The sequence below is a fragment of the Excalfactoria chinensis genome, chromosome 8, assembly GCF_039878825.1.
Source record: "Excalfactoria chinensis isolate bCotChi1 chromosome 8, bCotChi1.hap2, whole genome shotgun sequence".
Classification (NCBI taxonomy): Eukaryota; Metazoa; Chordata; class Aves; order Galliformes; family Phasianidae; genus Excalfactoria; species Excalfactoria chinensis.
In genome coordinates this window covers 27,384,082-27,407,683 of record NC_092832.1, presented here as the reverse complement: position 1 = coordinate 27,407,683, position 23,602 = coordinate 27,384,082, and the positions used below count along the sequence as shown (strand labels likewise).

Below are 23,602 nucleotides of genomic sequence, written 5' to 3'. Positions count from 1 at the left end.
GTGCATGCAGTGCAATGCAACACAATGCACCTGAGTGACCAGAAGGGCTGGAGCCAGGATCCACCCCTTCCCAGCCCTCATATAAGTATTGGTAGTGGAGGTGAGAGCATCTCACTGGAGATCTCTGTTTGCTTGAGGCCTTCCCAAGGTAAGCAGGTTCTTTCCTTTATACCTGTATTTACGGCTGTTGCATTTGAGTTAACCCTCATTTACTGCAGCCTGGGACCTTGCTGCTCTGCTCTCATTGCTGTGTTTTCTCTCATGTTAGAACTCTAGTCAGAGCAATGTAGTGTTGTGGTGGTGGGTAGGATGGCACAAAGGACAGAATGAATCAACTGCTCAGCGACTGCAGGTTTCAGATTCAAAGGTGATGTTTTCTCTACGTGTCTCCTGGGCTCTGAGCTATTAAACGCTTGTCATCCCATAATAAGGGAACAAACGACTTAAATAAAATAAACCATCTCTTGGCAATTAAGGTGCAATAACTCAAACCTCTAAAAGAGCTCAAATTGTAATTGCAGGATATTAATGGTGAGTAAAAGGCCCAGAATAAATTAAGGGCACGTCTCTCCCCAGCCCGCTTGCACTTTCCATCCAAAAGATTTATTATTAAAGAAGTTTTTCCATTTTCCTTGTAGTGTTGTTCTCAAACACTCCTTGGCTTACCCAGGCTTAAGGAGCTTTATTTCAAAATAAATCATTAATCTTTAGCATAGCTGACATAGCCCAGGGGAGATGAGATTAAATAAGCCTGCTTAATTATCAAAGGCCATAGAGGGAAACAGTTATGAGGGTTTTTTTCCAATTAATACATGTGTTAGTATTAAACGGGGAGTGGTATTTTGGACCAGTTATTGATTTCTCCAATACGTGAGAAGTCTAAATATTATTATATCAAAATCCGATGCTTTTACTGATGCAGACTGAAACAAACAAAAAAGCTTCTTGTATTCCCTTGCTGCAAAATGCTCTCTGTGGCCTCTAGAAGCGCTCGCCTGGTAGCGGTGTGTTGTGGCACTGTTTCAGAGTTAGAAATTGCACTCTTGTTAGGGAAGGTGCTCTGAACGAGCAGCTCTCCAACCAGACATCCTGTAGTAAAACACATCATAAAGGTGGGAGTTCTCATACAGTGTGTGTCAAAGCCAGTGTACATAAATAGGAATATGTGTGCTCCTTCAGTGCTCCTAATCCAGCTGCAGTCTGATGTTGCTTTTGCTGGGCTGTCTGTACTGCCTCATTTTCTTTCTTGTCCCATAGTGGGAGACCTCTTGGCTTCTTCCCACTTTCCTCTTCCCAGCCCTCAGCAATGTTGTCTCCATCCCAAGGTGCTGCTGCTGGCTGGGGCACTGTGGCATTGTGCTGCTCCAAAGTGCCACACTTTGCAGGGATGTGGAATTGTTAAGGTTGGAAAAAAACAGTAAGATCACCAAGTCCAACCACAACAGCGAGGCGGCATGCTGGGTTTGGTCTCTTTGGTCCCAGCTTGTATAGATATTGTTTTAAAATAGCAAGGTGCTTCTGTGAATGCGTGTGTTGGTCTCTAGCAGTGAGGAGCTGCTTGGCCTTGAGCTTCCTTGAAGTGCTGAGAGGCACCAGAAGCTCTGCAGTCACTGCTGCTGCTCGTGCCCTCCGTCTCCTGCAGCTCTGCAGCACTGTGAGCCCTGGGGTGAGGCCTTTGGGTTCTTCCTGGGTCCTAAACTTCAGCTTGTTCCAAAATGTGTTTTGAGCAGTCATCCATAATTCAAGGAATAAAAAGCAAGGCAGCAAGTTTGCTGCCCAGAAGGCAGAACTGGGGTTAGGCAGGTTAACTCCAACCTGCGGGTAGGGCTGCACAGCCTTCTCTCTGTGCCAAGTAACAGAGCCCTGGGGTTTGCATGGAGAATGAAACATTGCTGGAATCAGTGGAGCTCATCAGACATCACCATGCATCCTTATTTAAATCACCGAGTCATAGAATTGCACAGGTTGGAAAAGACCTTAAAGATCACCAAGACCAACTGCAACCCAGCCACACTGCCCAAACTCTAACAACCCTCTGCTAATCACATCCTGTCGCTGAGCACCTCATCCACACAGTCTTTAAACACATCCAGGGATGGGGACTCAACCACCTCCCTGTGCATCCCATTGCAGTGCTTAACAACTTCCCGATATCCAACCTAAACCTCCCCTGGTCCTGTCACCAGTGAGAAGAGACCAGCCCTGCTCTCACTGTAATCACCTGTATCTTTCTGTGATTGCTTGGTGCCTGTGCAATATTTTATAAGTGATTTGGATGTCAGCACCGATGCATTGGTCAAGGGGGCAAATAAATGTTTTTAAGATGAGAAACGTTGATCTGTATGAGCAGAATTATTCATGTTGGTAATTTGGTCAGGAAACTGTACAACGTTTTTTGGGGACCACGTCCAGCAGTTACTGTGCTTAGAATTGTTTGGACATCATATTAAGCCAGAAAGTACTTCCTGGGGAGAAAAAAAGGTGAAACTGGGTGAGCGTGGAGCTTGTGCTCAGAGCTGCTGCTGTTAGCTGCCCCTCACGTGGGGCTGGCTGGCTTCTGGTTCCATTAGTTCCTTGTTACTGTCAAGGTATGGTCAATGATCTTTGGAGGTTGGTAATTTCGTTAAATCTTTTTCATTACGGTTATTGAATTGCTGCATTGAAATGGTAGCTTGCTTCTGTGTGAGATTGATTGGGACTGGTATTTCATTTTGCATAACGCTATACATAGCTAATAAAAGGGCACGGAATAATGAATTCTAAAGTACAATTATAACAGAATCCACAGATGATTGTTTCATTAAGCTGAATGCTGGAGAGCTTTGGCCCCTTGTTAACTTTTCCCATTGCCTGTCATGGTTGCCCCAGGTGAAGTAAACATCTCCAAAATACCTTCAGTGTTTCTGATCAATGTTTTCTTGTGGAAAGAATACAATAATTAAAAAGATGAGCATTTATAAGAGTTCGCTAAAGCACAAGACTATTCCTTAAAAACAGTCTTTGTTCAACATTGTTAACTGTGCTTATATTCATCATAACAAACTACCTTCGATAAATGGAGCAGAAAAAAAACTTTTTTCCAGGCAGGCTTCAGTATTTCCCAGGAGAAATGTGTCTGAGCTGGGGGGCTCCAAGGGCAGCTGTGCAAAGAGGGGCAGCTGTGCAAAGAGGGGCAGCTGTGCAAAGAGGGGCAGCTGTGCAAAGAGGGGCAGCTGTGCAAAGAGGGGCAGCTGTGCAAAGAGGGGCAGCTGTGCAAAGAGGGGCAGCTGTGCAAAGAGGGGCAGCTGTGCAAAGAGGGGCAGCTGTGCAAAGAGGGGCAGCTGTGCAAAGAGGGGCAGCTGTGCAAAGAGGGGCAGCTGTGCAAAGAGGGGCAGCTGTGCAAAGAGGGGCAGCTGTGCAAAGAGGGGCAGCTGTGCAAAGAGGGGCAGCTGTGCAAAGAGGGGCAGCTGTGCAAAGAGGGGCAGCTGTGCAAAGAGGGGCAGCTGTGCAAAGAGGGGCAGCTGTGCAAAGAGGGGCAGCTGTGCAAAGAGGGGCAGCTGTGCAAAGAGGGGCAGCTGTGCAAAGAGGGGCAGCTGTGCAAAGAGGGGCAGCTGTGCAAAGAGGGGCAGCTGTGCAAAGAGGGGCAGCTGTGCAAAGAGGGGCAGCTGTGCAAAGAGGGGCAGCTGTGCAAAGAGGGGCAGCTGTGCAAAGAGGGGCAGCTGTGCAAAGAGGGGCAGCTGTGCAAAGAGGGGCAGCTGTGCAAAGAGGGGCAGCTGTGCAAAGAGGGGCAGCTGTGCAAAGAGGGGCAGCTGTGCAAAGAGGGGCAGCTGTGCAAAGAGGGGCAGCTGTGCAAAGAGGGGCAGCTGTGCAAAGAGGGGCAGCTGTGCAAAGAGGGGCAGCTGTGCAAAGAGGGGCAGCTGTGCAAAGAGGGGCAGCTGTGCAAAGAGGGGCAGCTGTGCAAAGAGGGGCAGCTGTGCAAAGAGGGGCAGCTGTGCAAAGAGGGGCAGCTGTGCAAAGAGGGGCAGCTGTGCAAAGAGGGGCAGCTGTGCAAAGAGGGGCAGCTGTGCAAAGAGGGGCAGCTGTGCAAAGAGGGGCAGCTGTGCAAAGAGGGGCAGCTGTGCAAAGAGGGGCAGCTGTGCAAAGAGGGGCAGCTGTGCAAAGAGGGGCAGCTGTGCAAAGAGGGGCAGCTGACACGTGCACATCTGGAGCCCTCAAACTGCACTTTGTGGGAACAGGAAGGAAGTGTTGGGCAGGCATGGTGTGCACTGGGCAGACACGACCTGCATGCTGCCATGGCCACCAGCTCTGTGAATAAGTTGTCGTTTGTGTCTGTTGCATGACTGTTTGCTGTCTCATTCTGTATTTGTCTTCCGTGTGTGATTAATGCCCAAATGTTCTTTTTTTCCTTTTCTTTTTTTGTTTTCCTTTTCCCTTTTTGTAGAAATAATTGAGCCTACTACCTCTAGTCCTGTCTCAAGCCCAGGTCAGTATCCACATACATTCACAGAGTATGTTTGGGTACTTTTTCTCCAGGAACCGGGACTGATGCATTGCCATATCAATAGCAGGGATTGATAACGGGCAGTTCTGTTGTGGTAGTGCCGGGCTGTCTCCTTTCTGTCTCTGTGCATCCATTGATTTGTCTTTCCTCCAGACTCCTGTGTTTTGTTCTGTTCTTATGTTTCCCCTGCTGAGAAACCTTTTCCTCTTCGCATCCCTGCACTCCCTCTCCCACTCCTTCTCTGCCCCAGGGCTGTGCAGTAGATGTGCACAGGGCAATGCAGCCGTGTGTGTTGTTGTTGTGGTGTTTTTGTGATAACCTGGCTGTTCTTTCTGTGATTGTGCACGTTTGAGGCTTGTATGTTGTTGTATTGCCGCTGAATGGCCCATAGGATGGCTCTGGGTCGCTGCTGTGAGACCCTCTCTTGCTATAGGGTGCCAGAAGGTGTTCCCAATGAGTTGCAAATCCTGCCCTTGTGCTTGACCAACTGCAGGAGGTCCTGGCTGTGCATGGGAGCTCCTTGTGTTCTTGGGGCTTCCATTTCCCCTTGGCATCACATGGTAGTTCTGGTCAGCCCAGCACAGGGGATCAGGCAGGGGATGCCCAAAGCTCCCTAACTGCTGGAAGAGTATTGCCAACCATTTCCCAAAGGTTCTGGGCTGGGTAAGTCACAAATCTCACATGCTCTGCTCTGGTTCCCATTCCTCTGTGTTAAATGTATTCCCAGGATGTGACAGCAGCATCAGACCAGCCAGGGGAATGTGATTTCCCCATGCACAGTGGGGTAAGGTGTGCAGTGCTCAGGCACTGGGGAGCAGAATGAAGATGGGGGGTGAAAAAGAATGTCATCCTCTTATATCAATCCTTCTCTTTACTATGAGAGCGTGTGATCGAGAGATCTGTATTTGAAGTACAGAGTGAAATGAAGAATGTGACATTTTCAATGTAATGGAGGAAAACTTTGGAAGAAGATGGGCTGTGATGGTATGGAGCATGTGAGCTGGTCTGCCTTGAAAGGGCTGAGGGAAGGACTCTAAGGTCCATGTGCGGCTGAAAAACATTTGTTCTCCTGAAAGACACCAGCAAGAGGTGAAAGAGAAGCTCCCAAACAGGATAAAAATTAGGGCTGAGTATCACTCTGCTCCCAGAAATCAACACAGCGTCAGCAGTGGCACTGCTATTGAGCTGTACTGGTTGCCTTATGTAGTGAAAGGTTGCTTTGATATTCCCTGTACCTAATTTAAGTCTGGTAAATATCCAGATAGAGCTCTGTAGCAACAGTGCTGGCACTACAGCTGCAGAGGCAACTGAAGAGTTTCCAGTGTCAGAACGTGAGTCTGTGTGTGCTGCAGGATGGCAGGGGGCGGATGGTGGCACAGAACACTCTGTGTGATGACTGCAATGAAATAAGAGCTGTAGCTGTTGAACACTGGAATCATTTAGCAGTATTTTGGATGCCTACCTTCCCATATTCCATCTTGCGGAACTGGAAGATGGTATCAATAATGCCATTATTCTGGAGTAATGCTTTTCTTTGAGCTGGCTGAGAGCGGGGAAGGCTGCAGTGAGGCAGCAATGGAAGCGTCACAGACCTTTCTCCCAGTTAATTTTCCTTCTCATATTCCAGATAATTATTCTGAGTAATGACTGCCATTGTAAAACTTCTGTTGTTAAAAATGATTTCCAAGATATGTGTGTGAAGTTCTATCACAGAAGTTTTGTGACATTTTCCAGCTGTTTGTAAGCCATGTGACAGCAGCCTCAAACTGTCTTTCAACGGTTGCCCATCAAAACCATTGTGTTGAAAGAAAAAATCCCTAAAGATCCCTTTCTGCTCAGAGAATGAGCTTCAAACTGTTCCAAGTGTGTTTGGGAGCTGTGGTTCCGCACTGTGCCTTCCACCTCTGGGACATGTGGGAGTTTACTTTTCCTTTCTGAGATGTGCACCAAATTAGCTGCGGAAGTTAAAAGATTGGGGCCACGGTTATTACCTCTTTTGTCAGCCACTGCCAGGAGCTGCGGTTCGTTCCAGATCCCCCCATCCTTTAGTGTAATTAGTTCACAGGTGGTGTCTGGAGAAGCTTTTGAAGATGCTGCTGAATTCTTAACGCCGACTAAATAAGTAACGTTGACAGGTCAGAGAGAATAATTGAGAAATCTCCTTTGATTAATGATTTCACACGTTATGAGGTGCTTTTATAAAAATTGGGCTTGGAGAGAGAGGGCTGTGGGTTATTTAATATTCTCAAGAACAAAAGCTGTGTTTAAGTGAGCACTCTGGGCAGGCTGGATGGCTCCTTGAACTTGGGTTACTTCTCCCTGATTTGCCTCCCCGCATATCTAATGCGTTTTAAGATGCCAGAATGCCAAAATAATACCCGCTTCCAAGCATGCTCTGTTTTTTAATAGAAAACATGTCAGCTCCCTTATTTTTGTTCTCATGAAGTTGCAGTTTCTGCTTTGATCAATAAATGATTTGCCTATGGTAGATCTATAGAGTTGGACTCTGAATCTCAACCTTTGTAGCACCATTTCTCACTGTTAGTTGTATCTTTACATGATAAAAGCACCGTGCATGTCGTGCTAGAGAGTCCTGCATGAGGGCAGGTGGCCAGAGCGGCCATTCCCCAGAACAGCGGGCAGGTGGGAAATTCCAGCACAGTTTTCTCTGCCTGAAGGAGTCGGTGTGTGTGTTTGGCCCATATTGTGCAGCATTGTGTTGCTGCAGGACTGAGCAGCACAGCAGCGTGTTGTTCAGTCAGGAACGCTCTGCATTACATGCTGGGTACGCTGTGGGAAAATTGCTGCCTTACCAGCATTGTATTTACTGCTGTTACAAATGGGTGGACTCGCATCTCAGAAATGTTCTGTGAAAGCTGCATCCTCACAACCTGTGGAATTAGGGAAGCATTTCTGTTTAAGTAAAATACATGTTTCAGGCTACTCACAGTGTGCTCTCCACAGCATTCTCCTATATTTTATGTCTGCGTCGTTGCAGAAGTGCATTGCTCAGTGCTTGCTGAGCAGATGTATCATTTCATATCAGAAGGGCTACTTTCTATCAGCTGAGAAATAGGATTGGAAATAGGTCACTGTTAGTCTGTTGATTCCTCGCTTATTAAACCTGGATCTAAAATGGGAGAGATTTCTCCTGATATTACTCTGCCTGTTGCCTTCTGCCAAGGGGTGAAACCTTAAACCTTAAATAATTAAAGAGCTCCCCCACAAAGCAGCACCCACAGCAGTGGTGGAGCAGTTGCGATGCTCAGTGGGGCTTCGTGCAATAGTGGGGAGTGCTCAAGTACTGCAGTATGAGATACGCTGAGCATTTTAATCAGATATCCCACTTTAACCAAGCAGCACGCTGTGAAGTGCCAGGAGAGCCGTGCAGGGGCATCTTTGAAATGATGCCTGCAGAAAGTGAAAGGGTCAGGGAGTGTTTAAGGCAGGTAGGGACCCACAACCTTCTCCATCCATGTTGCCCAGGAAATGCTGGGAGGATGGTCTTGCATGCCTGGCAGGGGGCAAACCAGGGCCTTCTGTGTTTGGTGGCTCTCAGGTCTGGTCTGCAACTTCACTCTCGCAGCATCACCCATCTGCAGGGCTGCACTGGAAAGGCACAGTGATGCAAGTATGGGTCTCCCAGGCTGAGCTGTGACACTGCGAGGCAGTAGGGCTGCTCCAGAAGAACCCATATATACAGACATGTTGTGAACAAGCAAAGAGAAGCGGGGGATTCCAGAATGTGATTCATTAGCACAAAGAGAGCAGTCTTTGTTTTTATTTATCACACAGGGTATGTTTTATGAGAAGGTTTATCAGCCGGAATTGGCTGGCTACAGTAATTCACAGAGGAATAAATATGCATATATCCATCTAGATGAGATGTGTAGCCATGTGTAGAACTTTAAAGTGTACATATAACTGAATATATATAGCTTCAGGGAGGGTCCCAACTGCCCAGAATATCAAAAAGGCTCCAGCTGGCTGGGAGGGGGCTGACAGCTCTGGGCTGTTGCAGGAGGGAGGGTGGAGGGGGAGGGAGGGAGGATAGGGGACTTGTCAGAAAATACTCATTTGAAAACTCCATGAATGTGTCAGTTTTACCGAAATTCAAATGCAGGACTATTGAGTTTTGAGTGGGGGAAAAAGATCCTGGCTTCCTTCCAGCCTCATCCCAGGCTGTGCTGCTTTTCTTGTCTTCTCCCTGTCTGAAATTCTCCAAATGGAAACTGCAGTTTCTTGGCAGCTGCGTTTGGAGTATCTGTGCAACGTGGACGTTTTGATGCAGTTGCCAGTAAGATCTCCAGCTATGCTGGATGGAAACCAGCACCCAGAGATAACAGGATCAGACACTTCCTTACTCTGAACCCAATGACTGAAGTCATAGCTGCTGCTTTATCTTAATACCAGCCACAGGATCCACTCTACCAACCTGGTCTTTAAGTAGTTGGGTCCTTCTCTAAACTTTCCTGGTGAAATCCTAAGCAGCCAATCCTGAGAAAGATGGCATGATGCAGTTTTTTCTTCCAATAGCACCTTCTGTGTTGAATAGAAGAGTCACAGGGAAAACAGATGTGGTATTTGGGCCACACCATGTCCTTCAAGGAGTGCAGTCATAGAAGGCTTATTCAGCAGCTTTGAATAGTAAAACACAGACTGGTTTATCACGAGCTGTTGCTGCTCCCAGAGTGATGCCATCCTGGTTTTAGCCTTGGCTTTTGTGCCGAACTCCACAATAGGTGATGACCTTCCTCCCATGCACAGCAAGGTGCCTCTGGTGGAGGCACACTGGGTGACCCACTGGTGAAGCTGTGTGCTGAACAGAACAGACGCTGTGCTTGGGGCTGCCCAGGGCTCAGCACCTCACCTACAGAGGTCATATTATGTACACAAACCACCTGTATGGTGCCCTTCAACGCTGTGACCTTTGCTTCATTCCAAGTGCAGGTGTAAGCTTATGATGTCGCTACTGAAAAATGGACAATCTCCTTTCACAGATATAGGGCAGCACTCAGTGTGACCGCAGTAACACCATGAGTTTCTGTCTTTGAGTAGCAGGCCTTCACAGGAACCCTGCGTCCATTTAGGAACTCCTGTAGAAGTGGGAGGAAACACCTCACGCCCAATTTATTGTGTGCTACTCCCCTGAACTAATAAGGTTCACAAGGAAAATCCACCTTGTAGTTGTTCTGTGGTTTGTATGGTCTGTTCCTGTATGTGCATCTCTCTCATTGTCAGGGTCCGTCTCTGTGTGCATTTCTCTCTCAATCACATTCCAAATAATAAGGATGCATCTCTGCAAGAAACTATTGATAGAATGTACCCTCCTTAATATCTCTGATTGCAACTGCGGTGATTGCCTACCATTCAGCCTCCTTATTCAACAGGCACGGTGTATGAGACCACACTGAATCAGTTTTCTGCCAAACTGAGGCAATTCAGAGAACAACTCTGTTTTGAAAGATCAAGAGCATGTTCACTTGAATGAGCAGGGTATGGATTTTATAATAGGAAAACAGCACGTAATTTGAATAGTCTGCAGTAAATTGTTATAGCAAAGCACTCGAGTTATTGAGACGTTCTGAGAGTAGGCAGTGCCTGTAATGCTGTTTGTTAGGTTTCCATACCTGTGGCCTCCTGTTATAGTGTTTCATTGTAGATGAAGGAGGAGATGTGTTTGACAAAGAGGTAGAAACCCTCTGTCTGGTAAATGCAGATTATTGCTCCTCAGGTCTCACTGAGATGTGTGGAAGGTTCATTTTGTAGCAACGTGAATTTTTGCAGCTTAAGGCTTATATGCGGTACAGTTCGGAAGAATAATGGATTCTGTGTGGAGCCACTAGTGTCTCCAATAATATCAGAGGCCCTTTGAAATGACTGCAGGCCCACCTCTGTCTCCCTGAAAGCATAGCTCTTTGGAAAGGCATGGCTTAGGGCGTGCACGCAGAGCTGTGCCTCTGAAGGCACCCTTAATTCCCAGGGAGGTCAGGGGAAGCAAAATGTGGAACGCTTTCTTTCATCCCTACCTGCCTTTACTACTGCCCGGAGAGCAGCATACATCATTTCTCCATTTATTTTTTTCTACATATGATATCTGTAACTCTCTGGGAGGTTCCTGCCATTCCTGCCCAGTGCCACGTGCTGCCTTTTGAAATCCTGACTTAGTGCCAAAATCAATGGCTGAGGGGAAAAGTGCCCGTTGGCAGGCTGGGAAGCTTTTCTGGCATCCTGTGCTGCTTTCCCATGGACCGAAGGGGATGCACAGCATAGTGGCTTGCTGCCTGAAAATGCTCCGCTATGCAAAGAGCTGAGCTGCAGCTCACCTGCAACGTGAGGGTGCTGAAGAACCTTTTTGGTGCTTTATTTTTCTGCTTCAAAGTGCAGTTGGAGTCGAGGGGCCCTTTGCAACACAGGCTCACAATGCAGGGAACACTGTGAGCATCACTGCTGGTGTGGTGGGATGCCAGGAGGGGAGGGGGCTGCCAGAGGCACAGCCCTGTCCCAGATGTTATGCTAACAGGCAGAGATTTTCAAAGCTTTCAGCCTTAACAGGAGTTTTATTCCTAAAGCTCCCAGTCAGCTTTGAAAAATCTCGACTGTTTGGTTTTTTTTCCTCTCTCTCTTCTGCATGATAACACATGCAGAGCTGAGCCATAATGCTTCCAAAATCCTCTGGATTAAGCTGAAGAGCAGGTGGGAAAGGCAGGTACCCGGAAAGCCTCTGGATGCCAAATCCACCTCTGGCAGCAAAACTGCAGCCTGGGAAGCAGCAGCACCTGGAGGGCAGGGCCTGATGGGTCCCATCAGTGGGGCCCAGGGCTGCAGTGTCCTGTTGGTTAGAGCCTAGGCTGTCCCCCACACCCCTGGGCTGTGGCTGCAGTCACACTGCTCGGTCTCAACCTGCTGACCCAAGCATGGGCACCAGCAGCTCTTTGACTCACCATGCTCATGCTAACGTCAGCAAATGCTCTTTCCATCTAGCACTGTATTAGTGTATTACTGTGTAGTGAGAAAAAAGCAATAATAAGCACAAAGTAGATGTGGTTGTGTCTGTGGCCTGCTAGCATGCTGTTCTCAAGAGATACACTTCTTATCATGAGATTCACATTAGTGAAAAGAAGCAGAATTTGACTCTGTGATAAGCAGTTCCTGCCCTTTTTTTGTGTGTCTGGACTTTACGGGATGTTTTCTAAGTCTTCAGCTCGCAGATGGTGGACCCCAGAATTAAAGCAGCAGCTTTAAATAAAGGAATTAAAGCGGCAGCTTTAAAGCAACAGCTTGTGTCCCTGCACAAACAAGAGGTTGTCTGCCTCAAAGGATTAAACCTTATCTCAGAGAGAGGGGGATGTGCATGAAATTCATATGCTTACAGCAGTGTCGGGTAACACGCGCACACTGAAGACAGCTCAAATTAATTGAAACCAAGTTTCCATATCCAGTCACACTGGCAGCAGGGTGAGTTACACTGCCACAAAGAAACCAATAAAATAAAACCTTGCTTCTGGTGCCAGCCAGCAGGTTTCCGCTCCTAGAAGCAGCACCCCATGGGTACAGGTTCCTAGGTACAGGGATACCTGGGCAGCTGAATAAGTGCGGGTGTGATTTATGCGTGAGAAAAAGAGAAAGTGTGTTGTTGAAAGGAACTTTGCTAAGTGCTTTGCTATAGCAGAAGGCTTTGTGGTATGCAGAGTTAAACATATGCTAAAGACAAAAGGGTGATGTGGGTTGTATGGTAGGAGGTGGCCAGCTTGCAGGCTGCTCCTGCAGCCCCACGTGCTGCACAGCAGCAAATTGTCTTAATGGGGGTGAAGTGACAGGGGAGACGAATGCCTTCCCCTTGAGTCATTCTCTGATAAAGACACATGGCTTGGCTGCAAGATGACAAACCGTATGTTCAAAGTGACAAATCATTTAATTAAAATTTACAAGCGGTTAAATACTGTTTGACCCAAATGGAGGCAGTTATCATGAATCAATTTTGGAGGAGGAACCAGGCTTTCCAGCAGATCAATAGCTCACAGCTGCAGTACCTGGACGGTCTCTGCATTTCTCATGCATTACGAATCCTTTTGCTGGCTGCTGTGTAGTCTAGCTCAGAAAAGACCTCAATCAAGTTGAAAAGTAGAAACAATTTTACTTAGGCGGTGTTTGAACACTCAACTTTCATGAATAGTTAATGCGGTGTCAAGTGCTTGAGGAAAAATGGCCTTCTATCTTAAGAGCAAATAGCTCAACTTTTGATGAGTTATGGTTCTTTATTGCATATACAGACCGGTGGAAATTGCAATCATCTTTCATGAAAAGGCTCAGCAGTTTTTATCGTAGGAGAGTACGGGTGGCCGTTGCATTTACTAACTAATGTAGTAAATGTGAAATTGCCAGGCTAACACATTCTTTTATTTATGCTGCCAAGCACATAATGTGCTGGTAGTTCCATAAAAATACGTATTAGAAGAATTTCACATGCCAGCAAGCTGTAGATCTCTTTTATGTATATGACTTATCCAGTGTCCTTCTACTTAAGGCATCCTCATTACAAAGAAGAAGATTAAGCAGTACTGACAGACAGGGTGCGCTCAGGAAATAATAGTGATCTGGTCAGTTGTCACTGGAGGTAGAGCTGTGTTCAAACTCTTGTGGAATTAGAGTTTGAACACTTTGGCTTTGCTACTTATTTCATCTATCACAGCATTTGAGGTCCCTCGTGACCACTACAGCTCTGTGAGAGTGCTACTGATGATGAATTGACTGTCGATAGCTGTGCTTCAGCAGGCTGCCATGAGTTCAACTGGTATTTAATGTGCCTGTATAACCAGGGCGCAGTGAGGAAAGACGGCCAGGAGAAATGCCAGGGAAGTTCTTGAGAAATCCATCAGAATAGCTGGATGGAAAACAAACGCTGGGAAACCATCTGCCAGCTTCCCCAATGGAGGATCTGCTCAAAGCTTGTCAGCTCCTCCAGCAAAAGAAAATCCTTTTCTCATACACAGCCACCAAAAAGGCAAGAAACCACACACTAACCTGCAACTTGATATCCTTTGTCAAGAGCAGAAGAATGATGTTCAAATTGGCCAGAAGCTGTAAAAGTTCAGTGTAAAAATATTATAATTCATGATGTTATATGGCATAGCTGAATGTAGCAGAACCAACAGAGATATATGGGGAGTATCAAAGGTTGTCACTGAATGCGTAGATTTAATACGCTGCTTAATTCAAGCTCTTATTTACAGCGTCTCGCTTCGTTGTGAGGAAAGCGATGCTGACAACCAATCATTTAAATGCAGGAGGGATGTTTTACAAGAGGTCAGGAGTACAAATATTTTACATATTATCTTCTAATAATAAATTCATCTCCTCTCAAGGAAAGTTAGAAGGATCAGCAAAAGTCTTCAAAGCTATTTACAATATTTCAGCGTAAGACTCAGCCCCTAATTGCCGATGGAAGTCATAAATAATTGTCAAGTATGCAGATGAGCCAAAAAGAAATTTATCGAATTGAAGTAATTAGCTCTCATGCCAAGTTTCTCTGTCGCATTAAAATGCTTTTACTTTTCTTAAATGTGACACTTACAAATGAAGGGAACATTGTCAGGGAGGCAGTTATTGTAGGCTGTCAGAATTCCAAGTGTGAGTACCTGGTAGTGCACTCCGTAGGTGTTATTTTTGGAACAACCCGTACGTCTGTGTCTTGGCTTTGTAACCCCACAGCTGCTGTCAGAACATCACTCTTCTGAGCTGAGCCAATTCTTCAAACTCGATCCCTTGCAGCCAACCCAGCAGCCGCCCACCTGGCATGGAGATGTGAGCGTGGTTATCTGATACAGGCAGCAGCAGCTCTTGGCCAGGCTGACCTGGAGACCTTTCCAGACCTTGTGTGGATGGGAGCTGGGTGCCCCACATCAGGGACCATAATGCAGGCATGGGGAATAGCAAGATACAGCTTGTTTGCTTGTCCCAGTGCTTTCTCCAGTGATTTTTTTTTTGTTGTTGTCTCAGTGTAATCTTCTCCAAAGCTGTGTTTGACACATCCAGTGGAAGACTGTGACCAAATCTCCTCCATTTAATTCTGCATTTCCATGCAGAGCCCTCTATCAGCCTGCTCTAGACATGAGCTCTGTACCCTCAGTGTATTCTTTCCTATTTCATAGAATCATATCATAGAATCCTAGAATGGCCTGGGTTTAAAAGGCCCATAGTACTCATCCAGTTCCAACCCCCTGCTGTGTGCAGGGTGACCAACCAGCAGCCCAGGCTGCCCAGAGCCACATCCAGCCTGGCCTTGAATGCCTGCAGGGATGGGGCATCTTAAGCTAACATGATGATTGCTCTTATTGGTTGTTGTCATGACAGGTGATAAAGCTGAGGCCAGCTGTGTGCTGCAGACACATCGCTAGGAGGGCAGACCCATCCTCACACATTGAAACTGGCACTATGAGCAGAATGCTGCACAACAGCAGGAAACTGCGATTAATTTGTTCCCTTTGAATGATTCCTTTCAATCGCTATCCCACTCTGCTTCTACAGTTGTTGCTATTCCACATCTTCCACTTAAAACAAAAGGGGCTGGACTCAAAGAACCAAAAGGATATTTTACCATGGCTGTGTCACAGGTGACATGGGGATGTGTGCTCCCAGCACAGCTGATGGCAAACCAGAGACTTGTGCCATCGCAGAACAAATGAAGGGGAAAGTTTCAAACAGAAAGATAATAACTAGAAGAGTTAGCATCTATATGTGCTTCAAAGACAGTGTGTATTTTGTGCTCCAGGCACACAAAAAGTCACCTTTCTACAATCAGAATCTGGGAAACAAATGTGATATCCATATTTAGCCACTGAGCTCCAGGGTTACATAGCCATGGACGTCACACAGGCCTACAGTAAATGGGGCCTATAATTGCCTGGTGTATTAAGATCGCACATAAATAGGCTCAATGGAATTAGTTCTGGTATCAGTTACAAGGAAGGATTTTCAATTAACGGAGGGCTTTAGTAGTTGGCTCATTTACAGAACTGATCTGAAAGTGATTTCATCATTCTCAACAGAAGCACCGCTTTTTACTGAACTCAGAATGTGAGGTTTTGCATGCATAAGCACAGAAAGCAGCATCTTTCCCAAAACCAGAGGCAATAATGACATTCTGGGAGCTGCACATCTGTCTTCTGGATGACGGCTGAAAATACACCGTAATTAAAAATCAGCCCAGTTCAACCATCTTTCTTGTAGCAGAGGCAAACCCAAGCTGCGTTCGGTGCCTCTGCTGAGCTCACTGGTGCTATTCAATTATTTTTCTGCTGCTAGGCTGCTTTATGTTGTGCTATTCCATTTGCACAAGTCTGTATCAAGGCATCACCTTCCTTTTATATGGTATTCCAAAATAATCAGTCCAGTTCTCAATTCAAGGAGTTCTGCTTTTTTAGCCAGGAAATTCAGCAGGATTGAGGCATCCACAGGAATGCCCTGATAGCAAAACCAGTATTTCTCCTCACGATGCCTCCTTTTTCCTTTCTCTCTGGCACTGCAGTGAGCACAAGGCCAGGAACCCAGGGGTGCCAATGGCCCAGAGCTGCCCAGCACTGAGCTGAATTGCCACCCATCAGCCTGCTCACACTGATCTCATTCTTATTGCAGTACAATGCAATTGTAAGGCACAGCATTAGTGGAAACACCTGCAATTAGGCTCAGCTTGATTGGGTTTGGGGATTGCAGCAGGAAGGGATTTTGTTAGGGCTAGTTTTCACCTTGAGTTGCTTGTAGATAAGCTATGCGTGTGAGCCAGCATTGTGCCATGCCTGCATCTCAGGCTGTGGTTTGCTAGCCCCAACTTCCGCTGGAATGTGGAGATAGATAGAATTGTCACTGTTTGGTGGACTATTTTTGTTAAATTGGCCTTGTATCACTATAGCAGAAATGCTAAGTCAGGGCTTGAAGCAGTGATGGAGCACCTGGTGGGAAGGCAGGGCCAGCCCAGGGGAGCTCAGGTGCATGCAATGCAATGCAATGCAATGCAGTGCGATGTACCTGAATGACTGGAAGGGCTGGAGCCAGGATCCACCCCTTCCCAGCCATCATTTAAGGGCTGGTAGTGGAGGTGAGGGCATCTCACTGGAGATCCCTGCCTATCTGAGGCCTTCCAAGGGTAAGCAGCTTCTTTTCTTTATTTCTGTTCCTGCAGTTATTGCATTTGAGCAATCCATCTCTTGCTGCAGCCTGGGACTTTGCTGCTCTGCTGTTCTTGCTGCACTTTCCATTGCATATCACTAATAAAATCCTAGCTGGTGTTAATATGAGCTGGTGCTCATTAATATGCAGTGTCAGATCATATGAAAATGACTATCGAGCTGTATTTAACTTGTATTTATTCAACTTCTCTCATATGTGCTCCGAAGAGGCGGAGTGGGTCTGATTCCAGAAGGTGCTCTCCACTTGGCCTTTGGGCTAAGCAATAACTTTTGTTTGAAGGCAAAGTTATTTGAGTCACTGAAGATAACCTTACCAAAGAGATTACTGCTGAAATAGAACAGGAAATAATATTCATATATATATATATATATCTAAAACTTTTTTTTTTTTAAAACACCTTGGGTAAATTATTTTTAGCACTTGTGAAGGTGAGAAAAGCCTGGCAGACTCAAAGGAAGTGGAAGCTGGGGTTTATTTCAAGCTGTAGAAACAATAGAGCCCTTTGGCTTATTCATAGCTCCAATATGGGAACATTGCTGATAATTATAGGCCTTCAAAATCCAGTCCCACCAAGAAATGGGTTAGAACTGCAAGCTTATGTCAAGTGTTTGAATCTGTTGTTGTTCCTGCTCTGTAAAGAGAGAGAGGGGAAGGAGAGTTGGGGATGATGGCAGCCCTTGAGGAGGGCTGCAGGAGCCAGGCAGTGTCAGACGGCCTCAGCTGAACGCACCCAGGAACACAGGGCTCCTTCCTGAGGGGGAAACCTTCTGCTCGTTCCTTTCCTTCCACTGTCAGAAGAGGCTTGTAAGACATCTGGAAGTATAGATGAGGGACATTGCAAGATACGTGCAGTAGCAGGGCTGGATGCGATAAGCTGAGAGGTTAATTGCAGATTCTACAGCAGTGTTCATTTTTCTATGAGAATTAAAGACCTGTTTAAAGTGTTCTGAATATCTTGCATGGCACAAGCATGTCCTCGAGGCATAGGGGAGAACCTGGAGGCAGTTCCTGGGCAGGGAAGGGGAGCTCCATGCACTGCCCCACTGCAGGCTGGGCTGTGCTGCCCTGCGCTACCTGCCACCCCCTGCTCTGCTTGTCATCCTGTTGTATTGTATCTCAGGTTCTACAAAAGCTGCCTACTCTCTAACTGTGATGCATTCCTGGGTGTTTTTGTAAAAACACTAACCAAAAAAAGAATGCCCAGAAGGTTCTCCTCCCATGGCCGACAGCAGCTGCACACACAGCATCACTTTTAGCAGATATTTATCCTCACTGTTCTTAAAAGCCTGCAGTGCTCCGGATCCCTCACCCTCCATGCAACCCAGTGCTGTTTTTCTCAGTTCTTCCTCCCGCCCCCCCAGCTGCAGCTCGGTTCTGCTGCCACAAACCAGGAATGTGACTTCCTTACCTTCTCCAGGGCTGTCCTTGTGTCCCAATAGCACTCTGCCTGCTCCTTGGGCTTTAAGCTGGCCTGCTGTTTGGCCTTCCTCATGGCTGAGTGTCTCTCGGTGCTCTCAGGCTGTTGTCTGCCTGTCCACGAAGGCAGCCATCCCACCGCACGCTGCCCTGGAGCGGAGCAGCAGCCCCACAGCACAGCCCACACTTGTATGTACACATCCCAGGGAATATTTGTCCTTTTGTAGCAACACAGCACTGATGATTCACTGCAATCACAGATGCTTTTCCAAGGACTTGTCACAGAGTCAAGTCTTGTTCTCCCAGCAAGCGTGCAGTTGGCTATTTTTGTTAAAGAGCTGCTTTGAGAGGCCTTATTAAACTGGTTGGTTTTGGGTCAGATTACTGGTTGAGTTTGACCTGAATTCTGCAATGCTTGCAGCTCCTTCTCATGCAGCAGTTACATTCAGATCCCAGCTTGGCTCAACCTGGGACAGACCAGGTGCCCATGCTGGAGGACATGGGGGATGGGATTTAGGACTTGTTCCTGCTTCTGAGCTGTACAGTTGGACTCCTTCTTGGAAGGCAGCGAGACATTGGCTCAGTGCTACCAACTGGTGGATAGTGGTTGGACTAGATGATCTCACAGATCTTTTCACAGAATCACAGAATCACAGAATTATAGGGGTTGGAAGGGACCTCTAGAGATCATCGAGTCCAACCCCCCTGCCAAAGCAGGCTCCCTACACCACGTCGCACAGGTAGGCGTCCAGGCGTGTCTTGAATATCTCCAGAGAAGGAGACTCCACCACCTCCCTGGGCAGCCTGTTCCAGTGCTCCGTCACCCTCACCGTAAAGAAGTTCTTGCGCACATTCGTGCGGAACTTCCTATGCTGGAGTTTCAGCCCGTTGCCCCTAGTCCTGTCCCCACGCACTACTGAAAAGAGACCAGCCTCGCCACTATAGCTCCCACACCCCAGGTATTTATAAACCTGGATCAAGTCCCCTCTCAGCCTTCTTTTCTCAAGGCTAAACAGACCCAGTTCCCTAAGTCTCTCCTCGTAGGGGAGATGGTCCAGGCCCTTCACCATCTTTGTGGCCCTCCGCTGGACTCTTTCCAAGAGATCCCTGTCTTTTTTGTACTGGGGAGCCCAGAACTGGACACAGTATTCCAGATGAGGCCTCACCAGGGCAGAGAAGAGGGGGAGGATCACCTCCCTTGACCTGCTGGCTACGCTCTTTTTAATGCACCCCAGAATGCCATTGGCCTTTTTGGCTACAAGGGCACACTGCTGGCTCATGGCCAACCTGTCGTCCACCAGGACGCCCAGGTCCCTCTCAGCAGAGCTCCTTTCCAGCAGGTCTTCCCCCAACCTGTACTTTCTTTTCCAGCCTTAATGATTCTATGACCGCTAGCCCTGCTGTGCCCCCCAAGCAAAGCACTGGGCTGTCTTCTGTCCCCATTACTGGTGACACCTGGAGACCATGTGGGGACCTGGTGGTGTGGGCTCATCCCTGTGCTGCCATTGTTGTTTCCTCTGTGCCAAAAGCAGTCTCTGACCTTTGAGGCTGATATAAATCAGGAATTCTCAGGTTCTTAAAGGACACTTTATTTGCTCTGATATGACTCACATTTCTTCCATGGAAAGAAATCTGAGATAACTTGAGTATAAAGGATGATGTATAAAGCCAAGTTTTATTCTATCCAGTCGCAGTGATTTTCCTCATAAATACTTCTTGGTATTATGAAATATTGCTTGCAGCAGAAATCGGGTGTGCTGGGGCTGTACTGTTTTATCTTGCTAAACACTGAGGCAGTCTGTGTTCAGAGCCTGCTGCATTTATCCTATTAACGTATTAGCAGGACTCCTTTCCTTTGTGTTATTTAATGGAAGGTTTTTGTTTGATATGATCAAATCCATCTGTGTCTAAATGGAACTCCCTTAAAGATATACTGCGTATAACAGCATATATAACAGCGTATCAGGGTGTAAAAACATTTCTGTTTTTGAAGTTACACCAAAAGCATGTCAGTAATATCCGCAGGGTTTGTATGAGCCTGCTTTGCATGGGCCCCACAGTTCTGGTGGTGCAAATACCCAAAGATGTTCACTTGAAGAAACAACTGGGCAGCCAGCAGTATGGAGGGATCCATTATTTGCACTGGTTACCATAAATACAGGCTCATGCACTCGGGCTGCTGCTGGTGAGCCTCTCCCAGCACCACTGCCCCATTTTTCCTGAGTTATCAGTGTCCATTGTAAACATGTAGAGGTTGAATAACCAAAGGGACGTGTGCCTGGCCCTCTGGGAGGCCCACACAGACAGCCAGGGCACGTCCCCAACACTGCAGGGTCACGCTCCGTGCCCTCAGCTGTCACACTGCTGGGGTCTGCCTGCTATCCCAGCAGGACGCTGACACAGCCCTGCTTACAGCCTTGGCAGGGCACAGACGTGCAATGGGAAAATAATACTGCAGTCATGCAAAAGCTTTGAATTAACCCAAAATCTGTTAGGAATTTTGGCTGATTTTGGAAGTACTTTTGCTCCAGAGAGTTATTTGTGAGCAGGAATCAGGACAATCAGTAGCCTTCTGCAGGCGCTTCTCAGCATCCCTCACCCAAAACTCCACTTTCTGGGCCTTTAATAGCACACAGATGCTGAGTGCTCACCTGCCAGTGCTGGTCCTGACAACTGCAGAGCATGTCAGACACGCTCCATTGCATTAACACAAAGACAAAAGCCATCTGACTTACAGTCTGCGTTGCTGTGTATATTATTGAGCTGTGTTTAGATTGGTACGTTGCTGCTGACAACGTTTAGCATGAGTTACCTGTAGGTGTGTGTTTGGGAGGATGGGGAGCTCTGCACATGCAGGGGGAACCTGGATGCCCAGTGTGGAGCAGTTCTGGTTCTGGAGGCTGAGCTAAGTGCCCTGTGGCTTTAACCCTATAGACACACTGTTTCTGTCTGAACCAGTGTAGCCTGCCAGTTCATAATCAGATATAGAGCATGGCACAAAGGAGGTCTTCATGGCTGAGCAAGGAATAATTTGTTCTTATTTTCAGTGCATATGCTGAGATATGTGCAAACACACACAGGGCAGTGTTTCTCTTCAGTGTTGCTGACGGCATATTTATCTCAAGTGTTCACCATGCTAAGCTTTAATATTTTAATGTAGCAAATAATTGTTTTCTACTTCCACAGAGCAATTATCTCAGATTCTCTGTATTCCCTTTTACAACCACGAAAGGTTCAGATTTATCAATTTAGCTGAGCAAGTGAATCTTGCGCCACACAGTGGGTGTCCTGCTGGGTCTGTGGCTGCATATGGGCCAGGGCCAGGCAGTCCCATCCCAGGGCTGGGCTCCTCAGGGTCTCCCTACCCTCAATCCATTGCATTCTCATGCAGCCTTTGTAGATGGTTCGTCCACAGCCATCCATCCTAGGCTGCCTTCAGGTATCGGTGTGCTTGGAGATGTGACTGTGGGACTCTGGTGAGCCCTCAGGGGCTGCCGTCTCTCCATCTTCTCTTGCAACAGACAGTTTTGACAACCCAGCCTTCATCTTCTCCTTACTGCTTTGACCTTGAGTTAGTTTATCCCTTCCTTCTCTGTGTGTTTTAGGTCTTGCATACAAACTATTAAGGCTTTCCTATAATAAATCATTAACCTGAATATAGTTAACTGAAATGCTTATTAACGTCTCTCTGCATAATCCATTTAACAGAATTACTCTTGCTTATTCAGACACCCTAAAGAGGTCCATGCTTTTGTCTACCAGTTTCAGCATTAGAGCTTGTAATTATTTCTGGTTAATGCAGCCCTGGGTGTTAGCAAATGTTGGTTTACACATTTCAGCACAGTACTTTTCCTAATCTCTTGTATTAATTAGAGATACTGATATAGCATTACTTTGCTCCTTTATATTCACTACCAGGAGAGATGTCTGAGTGTAATCCTATCTGTGCCGAGAGTGCGCTCAAACACTTCCACAACTGCTAAGTGTGGCAAACCCTCAGGGTTACGTGGAGTAATTGCTGAGTTAGGGAAAGCAGTGCACATGAGCAGAGGCGGTTTGGGGCTGGGGAGGTGGCACAGGGCTCCCTGGAAACGCCGTCCTCTCACGGTAGCTTGGAGTCCATCCCCATATTCATGTCTGGGCCTCTTCCTCCTTCAGGTTTCTTTCACATCAAGTCATGCCCCATCCCTGAAGACACCCAAGGTCAGGGATGGGGCTCTGAGCTCCTGGTGGAGCTGTGGGTGTCCCTGTTTGTTGCAGGGAGTGGGACCACATGGCCCTTAGCGGTCCCCTTCTAGCTCAAATGATTCTGTGATCCTAAGACTGGTCAACCAGCCTTGAGAGCCACAGCTTTTCCTGTTATTGACACAAGTAGCCATATCTTTCCCCGTTAATTCACCTAGCACCTTTGTGCTGAAACAATGCAGCTCTGATTTAATAAGCTTTACAAACATAGTGATGGTTCATATGCGGCAAATCAGATTTACATAATTTTCCACCGGCTTTTAAAGCCACTGAAATTCAAATTATCTTTACTTGGGGAAACTCTTTTAATATGCTAAAACGAAATACCACCTACATTATGCTTGAGTTTGCTAGCTTGCCTTTTCCAATGCATTAAATGTTGATTTGTCATGCTGGTTTGTCAGGGAAAGTTCCTTTTTAATGAGAAAGGAGGGGAATGCCAGGCCCTGTAGTTAGTCATGGCTGGAAGTTGTTGGAGGAACAAAAGGGGAAGCTTTAACATCTAGAATGAATTTGATCATAGTGTTGTTTCTTTGTGTGCTGCTGTTAATGGGCACCTTGTTGGCTCTCTCTTGCTGCGGTTCAGCATTGTCTCAGCAGACTGTGGGTCATTTTAACTCCATACAATAAACAAGGCCCAGAAATCCCTCCATGGTGTTCTCAGCTCTTCCACCTTGGGGTGTTTCATGCTTTTGTGATTCCGTGAAGGAGGTGGAGTGCTGATGAGTCAACAGATTTTGCAGCTCAGATCTGAGTGTCACCTACACAACCAGTGTCTGCTTGCGCAGGTGGCACTCTTCTGTGTTTTGGGACAGGCTGTAGCAACGCAGTATCAAAAGCAAACACTGTTACCAGCATTCAGCAGCTGGTGGCAGTGGGTGTTGCGACCTCATGAACCCCATACCCCTCATACCTCCACTGCACACCCGTGGTGCTCACCTGGTGTCCAGCCCCCCCTCGCTGGTACTCCCAGCTGGGTGGGGGTTTCCCCATCATCCCTCTGGGATTTTGCAAGAGTAAAAGCAATGGTTCCTGCCTGAGCTTCCTCCCTCCCTTGCTGCTTGGAGCCTCATACCATTGTCTCACAGCTCAACACATTTCTTGACTCTGTGTGCATGCATTCTCTGCAATATTTAATTAGGGATTTGAGAGAGGCTTCCTATTAAAGCAAGTAAATACAATCTCTTCAAATGGTTTGACAATAAATATGCATCTCATTGGTTAAGCAGAATGTTCAAGCTTTGACTCCTAAAGTTAAGCAGAAAATATGTTGTT

At 46.9% G+C, this 23,602-nt stretch overlaps 1 protein-coding gene across 2 annotated transcripts in view; it reads left to right on the top strand.

The window, feature by feature from the left end:
- NEGR1 (neuronal growth regulator 1) overlaps positions 1–23,602 on the top strand; it is a 184,840-nt gene that overhangs the window by 140,830 nt on the left and 20,408 nt on the right. Inside the window, exon 7 of one of the 2 annotated variants that reach the window (XM_072343234.1) lies at positions 4,421–4,462. The exons of the other annotated variant lie outside the window; for it this stretch is intronic. Within the exon in view, the coding sequence (XP_072199335.1) occupies positions 4,421–4,462 (42 nt within the window). The remainder of the gene's footprint in view (positions 1–4,420; positions 4,463–23,602) is intronic. 2 annotated transcript variants of the gene reach the window in all.